Source organism: Toxoplasma gondii, chromosome XI, assembly GCF_000006565.2.
Source record: "Toxoplasma gondii ME49 chromosome XI, whole genome shotgun sequence".
NCBI classification, from domain to species: domain Eukaryota; phylum Apicomplexa; class Conoidasida; order Eucoccidiorida; family Sarcocystidae; genus Toxoplasma; species Toxoplasma gondii.
Genome location: NC_031479.1, coordinates 681,602 through 688,168, shown reverse-complemented (window position 1 = coordinate 688,168; position 6,567 = coordinate 681,602). Strand labels below are relative to the sequence as shown.

General features: G+C 54.8%; 1 protein-coding gene across 1 annotated transcript; it reads right to left on the bottom strand.

Annotated features, from left to right (window-relative positions):
• Nucleotides 1-99: 99 nt before the first annotated feature.
• Nucleotides 100-6,551, bottom strand: AP2XI1 (AP2 domain transcription factor AP2XI-1). Its single transcript, XM_002364167.2, has one exon. The coding sequence runs from the start codon at nucleotides 4,770-4,772 to the stop codon at nucleotides 1,590-1,592; it is 3,183 nt and encodes a 1,060-aa protein (XP_002364208.1). The 5' UTR covers nucleotides 4,773-6,551; the 3' UTR covers nucleotides 100-1,589.
• Between the last annotated feature and the right edge of the window lie 16 nt (nucleotides 6,552-6,567).

The following is a 6,567-nucleotide window of genomic DNA, read 5'->3' as shown; positions in this document are numbered from 1 at the left end:
CGCCATATATTTCCAATGTGGGGTTCTACGCAGACAGTGTCGAAGCAGTGAGGTCCAGTGTCGTGCGTAGACGGTTTTATGTAAGGTAACGTCTTACGAGTCGTCAGTTTCCGTCAGATGGTTCATGTACGTGGGCAGAGTCGATAACGGGAGAAAGTGCAACCCCTGAGGCGATCCAGGTCAGAAGTCGGTTTGACCCTCTCCCTCATGTGGACACACTTCACCAAAGGATGCCTGACATCGGATCAGTTAGAAAAAGGCCTCTTTTCACCCCACGAGACGAATCCAAGAGAGATCTGGTTCCACGGCACGCAAAGTCCTCTCTTCTCTTTAAACAGCGTTTGACACCACCCGCGTGCTCACGAAGAAAAACATGAGAGCATGTTCAAGTGTTTTTCTCCCTGGGATCACTCGACTTTTTGGGCGTTCATTTCTCAAGAACGTATCCTCCTCTCTCCGTGTTTTTCTTCATGAATATTTCTCGCTCCTTTTTCAAGTCGATCTCCAAAAGGCAAGATGGAGTCAGGCAAATGAACAACTGCCTTACTGTGGTAGGAGTGTCCCACTACGCCAAAATGGGCATGCATGAACGCCCGTTATCATGGAATCCGTCCCACATCCCGTAGTCATTTCTGCACTTTGAAACACACATCTATACATTAAACGCCGGAGCATGATTCTGCAGGTGTTCCTCTATTTGTTCGCAAACGCACGAACACGTTCAAATACAACAGGAGAAATAGTGGTTGAAATAAGCATACACAGCTATGTTGAGCTAGCTTTCAAAACTGTGGTTTTGAAACCCGCCACGCCTACGGTGAGAAAAACTTTGGCACTGGATGATACCAGTGGCCTCACCCTTCCTGTACACCAGCATTACGGAAACAACAGACACCGAGCTTGGATTCATATCCCCAGGAAACGGCTTGGCAACCAAGGAGAAATAATGGATTACTCGTTTCGTCGTCGATTTTCAGACACTTCGGCGTGTCACAAAGATGTCTGAGAATCATCCACCTTTACCGCGATTCCTGAAAATCCGAATAAAGGTCACTTTTCGAATGGGGGCCGGCTGCCTTGTCCCTGGATAGGGTGTCCTGAAAAGAAGAACCTGTACTACTTCCACCTCTTCAGTAAAAATCCGAAACCATGTTGCATGTTTGGTCGTGTTCCTCGTAGAGATTCGGTTACATATATCCACGGCCACCTTTTTTCACGGCGCAGACATTGCGACCATCGCCCTTTGGAAACTCTTTCAAACAGTTCCCGCTGTACTTAGGAACGCCTTGCAACCCGGAGCAGAAAATTGAAGGCCCATTATGCTTGGGAAGTGACGGCTTAAACTCGTGAGAAAACACCGAGTGTCTTGCCCACTTCAACCCGTTTGGTATTTTTGACTTTTTTCCCAAGACCAGGCTAACAGACTAGGCAGTCATCGCCGCGGCTCCTATCCGGCTGAATGGGGAGTTGACTCCCATCGCTCCTCATGTCCGTCTACGGTTCTTCATATATATGGCTATACACAACATTATGTTGGATCACGAGGGCTAAAATGTATTTTTGGGATTTACTTTGCACCACTGTCGCCTTTAGCACCACTCAAACTCCTGACGTGGAACCGCCGGCAGCTTCCCCTGCAGATCACTTGGGACAGGGTCCTCGGGGCACTTGAATTGGTGGAGCTGAACAGCCAAGAACCGGGCTTCGTCGAGACCGAACTTGGCGACTGGGAAGCCGACAGTTTTGGCTTTTCCGTTTTCTTTCCAGCATGTTCTGACGAGATTTCGATGCGGGTCGAACCACACGCCTCGCGCCTTCGGGTACTTGTTGAAATGAGCAGGCGTCGGGTTGAAAAGTAGCCCTTCCTTGACTTCAGGCTCTGGAATCATATGGTGAATTCGAAATTGGCGCCTCTGGGGGAAGGCGCCCTTTGCAGTGCCGGCTTTCGCGGTTGAGACACGCTTGCTTTCCTTCGCCGTCGTTCCTTTGTTCGAGTCAATCGTTTCAGAATGAGGAGTCTTCTCTTGATGGCCTAGAGCCTTTGCGGGTGGCTGCTGCGCCAGGTCTGTTCCACTGACTCCTAAACTCGGAATTTTTCCATCTCGAACCGAGGAAGTGCGTGGGCGCGTGCTCTGGCCCCCATGATTGTGGACCTCCGAAGAACATGATCGCTTTCCTCGCCTCGCCGCGTTCACTTCGCAGGAAAGTTCTCCATCGGGTTTTGCGCGTGACCTAAACAGTTCGTGGCCGGAATGCTCCGCGCCCGATCGGAGATAAGGCAGTTTCGAAGACACCGAAAGACGCAGTGGTTTTTTCGCGGTCCGCGTACGCGATGCAATACCCTTTTCTTTGCCTGAATCACACCCATCTAATTTCCCAGCGCCTTCTTCCAGGATCTCGCCTTGAAGCTCAGCATGTCTCATTCGCTTGACAGAGAAACACGGGAGAGCAGCAGGTTCCAGAAACGTGTGTTTTCTTTTCGAACTTGCTGCAGAGGCGCGGCCGTCTCGTGGAGCGTTGCCAGACTCAAGAGCCGGCAGAGTGTACACGCTTGTGTCCTTTGCCGATGGATTTGGTTCATCCTCGCTTTCTTCTTCAACTTGACTGAGAGCATTCGCAAATCGGATTCCGGACTCAAGCGACTCTTTGACGCGTCGCTTTTTCGGGGTTTCTGGCCGCCGAGCCCAGCCATTCCACCCTGCCCACGATCCAGCTGTCTTACCAGTTGCACCCTCGGCAGGCGCTTCCGACAGCATAGTGCCTTTTCCGTTCCCCGTAGCAGTTGAAGGTGTCACGTTCCCGATGGACGCAGCTGAGGAACAGCGTGTGTTGTAGACGTGACAGGGACCTTTCTCGGCTTTCTTTGGGAACCGACCACCACGTGCCGCCTTCGCTGTCGCGGCAGCGGCTGCGCGTTCGGCATTTTTCCTGTCGAACTCCCGCTCCATTGCCCTCGCGCAGGTCCACGAACTGGAAGGAGCGGTGAGCAAAAGTGTGGAGATCCACGACGGCTGGCCTTCGCCGAATTTCGAGCACCCGCACACCGTGCACCCGCACGCGAGACAAGAAACGTACCCTCCATACCGCGCGGCTTCTTGGCGGTGAAAAGCGTTCCTCCGGACTTCGTACAAGTCCTCCACGAAACGTGCTCGGGTCTCTTTCTCAGAGGGCATGCCGCGAATCTCTTCACGGACGGAGGCCAGCACCGGCAACATACAGTTTTCAGGAGTTCCGCTAGAAGCCCCGGCGCACTGAAGCGCGGTCCGCAGGTGTCGCTCCAGACCCGCCACGTCGGTCTTCGGGTTGTCGCTGGGTTCACAGCCAGACAGCAGGAAGTGCGACGGAGGCGACTGGGATTTCTCAGGTTTTCTCGGGTAGCCCTGAGAGGGAGTGACACCTCGGAATTCAGGTGAGGCTTGAGAAATAGCAGAGACGGCCTGTGCCGGTACACCGAGTGAACTCGAAGCCCCCGAGACTCTGGCCGTGCGTGCAGGTGCAAAGGCAGACGACTCCGAGCGTTTAGCTCCAGTCACTCTCCGGATGTACCTTAGCAGCACGTCAAAATCTTCGTTGGATAGATTTCTCAGCCATGCGGCAATCATTGCGTCAGCTTCTCCAGCGAAACGGTTGCGGGGGGACTCGTCGCCCTCGTTTTTCGCTTCCTGTCGAGCACGCAAAAGGAGCGCGACAGCCTCGTACTCGGCAGGAAGCTTGCAGGGCTTGGAAGGGGTCAGCTGTTGGGTTTTTGAGGCATCTCCGCCGTCACCCTCGAACACAGTCGCATGGTCCGTCGACGGAGGCGGGGAAACAGACGGAGAGTGCTGGACACAGTCTCGCTCGGCATTTGGAACAGACAGAAACTGAGACTCGCACGAAGTGCTCGACCGCGCGCTTGCGGCCTTTGGCAAAAAAGCAGGGTAGGGCGACTCGCTGTGGGACGAGAGGCCCCGTTGGAACGGGGCGCGTCCACTCAAGCTTAGGAGGGGGGAAGCTCCCGCGTTTCTACCCGAGGAAGTGGGAGAGGAGAAAATCCAGGAAGACTCCCGGTCATCGTCTGAGCGGGCCGCATCAAACTTCGTTTTTCCAGGCGGCGCGAACGAGGCGAGAGTTGTAGATCCGGCGGCCAGCTGGGAAGCTGTTTCGCTCCGGACCGGAATGCCGAGTCTCGAGAGCGAACTGCCTGCTTGCGGTGCCCCTATGGCCGAAGAAACAAGGCGCAGGAAAGACGACGCATGCTCAAAGGAGCTGGGTAGGGGTGAAGCGACAGGACGCCCCTGCGTTCGTTGGTCTTGTCGCAAGTCCTCAGACGAAGAATCGGCGCCTTCTTCCTGGCTTGCCTCTCCCCCGTGTATCGTTGCTGTTTCGCCATCGGCCTTCCACGCGTTCTCTTCAGGGCCGTCAGGGTGAAACAAGGCAATTGGTCGGGAGGTATCGTCTGGTCCGACTACCGGGGCCGTGTGCAATTCCGCTGCAACTGCTCTCGGTTCCGGCGAATGCTTGGGAGTCAGTGCGTCGAAGACGGCAGCTTTTGCGAGCTCTTCATCGCGAACATCCCCCCGCGAGGGCTGCGAATCCGGGTCGCTGCTGCCATCGCTGAGGTCCCCGACGGTACTGGCAGAGCTGTGAGACGAGTGACTTGCTGCCGCGGCAGGTGCCACATCTGCGCATTTTGGTGTGACAGCGTTCTCCATTTCCTCGATTTCTGGCGGTTGGATGGGTCCACGGATCGGTGTGTGGAGTTGCCCTGTAAGCCGCGGTTCTTCCTGCGTCATTTTTTGCCGTTTTGGCCCGAGATCTTCTTCGGGATAAGCTTCCAAGACCCGGGGGGGAAAAGCGCTTCTAAAGTTGATAAAAGATAGTTGCCTTAAAAGTAGGGCGGTATATTCTTGAAAGGTCGGGAGTGTGCCGGCTCGGGCAGACAGCGGTGCTGTGTGGACGGAGGTAGCCGCCTTACACGAGAGAGCACAGACAGTTAGCCGTGGCTTGACGAAAGTGCAAGGAGTCGTTTTGCTGAGTAAGGGTAAATAAGGCTGACAAGATGTCGCGTCTCGATCTGAAATACCAAGAAGAATGGCTCAAAGTCTCCACGCAAGAAGGACACACTCGTCGCTCAACCTACTAAGTATGGCACATATAGACGGGCAAGCTGTGTGGCAGCAGACTGCACGAAGACTTTTTCCAAACTTGTAAAAGGGTCGAAGATGAGCCATCTTGGCGCACCGTCACACTGTCTCAAGCTGAGTCAACAATTGATTTGCACGCAATAGGGTTCGAGGAAATAATGTGGTATCGCTTCCCGAAAGACGCCGCTATACACCGCCACGGACCACGTGCCTCACGCCTGCTCGTGTGCGCTTGTGAGGAAGGAGCGCGTGACCGACAGGACCAGTTGGTGCCGCCTGGCCACGCTTAAAGGCTGGAAGCCGCGAGCTTACTCTTTGCGCCGAGGCTCAGAAAAGCGACCCGATCACATTTGCAACGTTTTTGGCGTGTGTACATTGACAAATAAGAAGGGAAAAACGAATATCACCGTCCGCGCCCGCGACGGGCGTGCATCGAGTTGCGACGGCGCGTAAATGAACAGCGCTCGGATCCAGCTCGCGTGTGCAACTCTGGGCTACCTACTGTGGGATAGGGCAGAAAGTTTGGCCAATCTGGAACAGCTTTGAACCGAAAAGTCATTTGCGGAAGAAAGAAGAATCCAACCGGCCAAACTCGGGAGCACTCTACCCACACAGTTGCCCCAAATCATCAACTGGCGGCGCGAGGGCTCTCGCTCGTCTGGGTGCCACTCTTTTGGGTCAACTTGTGGCGCCGGGGCTGTGTGGGCGCTGGCACACGAGGGTGGCCATGACCTGCCAACACGCGTTCTGCGTGTTCTCAAAGTGGAATTGTGTGGTGCCTTGTGGGCTGTTCTTCGTTTGTGTAGAAGGCGTCTGCGTGAGGGGAGCGTTGGTGTCGCTGTTCGTGAACCAATCCTGCTGCCCTCGGCTAGCAAGTACCGTCGTGAACGCCAAAACGAACACTTCGACGGAGCTGTCTTTCGCTACCGCCTAACGCCTTGTGGTAGGGCCTACTGCCGTCTGCTGTGACAGACTTCACTTTGTGCTGTGGGTGCAGAGATCCCGCATAAGAAAGGTGTAGGTGGTCACATGTGCTTAAAACCGAACGTGTGCAGCCAGTGCAAGGACAAGCACCGAGCAAAAAACTAGGAGTTGAAAGAGGAGTGGGGGAAGGACTCTCCTACACTCAACGGCCCAAGAGGGGGGCTTGTTCCACGGCAACCGCAGCGTGATTTGTGGACAGGAAACTCAGGGATTCGATTTGATCCTCGACGTCGGGAGGGTACTTGCGACACCAACGAATTTTTGCTGAGATTTGATGAGGCTGATATTGCAAATACGCCCACGCAGGATGGCGGCCTTCTGGCGCAGCGACACACAGAAGTAGCGTGGCCCCCGTTGTATCCGCCACAACACTGAAACGGGTTTATGGGGTTTAGTCCATCCAGCGGGTGCCTTCTTAGCCTACGGGCTCTCAGTTCTGCCGCAAGAAACCAGGGTTTCT

Excerpts from the sequence above, each read along its gene's own strand:
- AP2XI1 (XM_002364167.2), bottom strand. The coding sequence starts at position 4,772 with ATGACGCAGGAAGAACCGCGGCTTACAGGGCAACTCCACACACCGATC.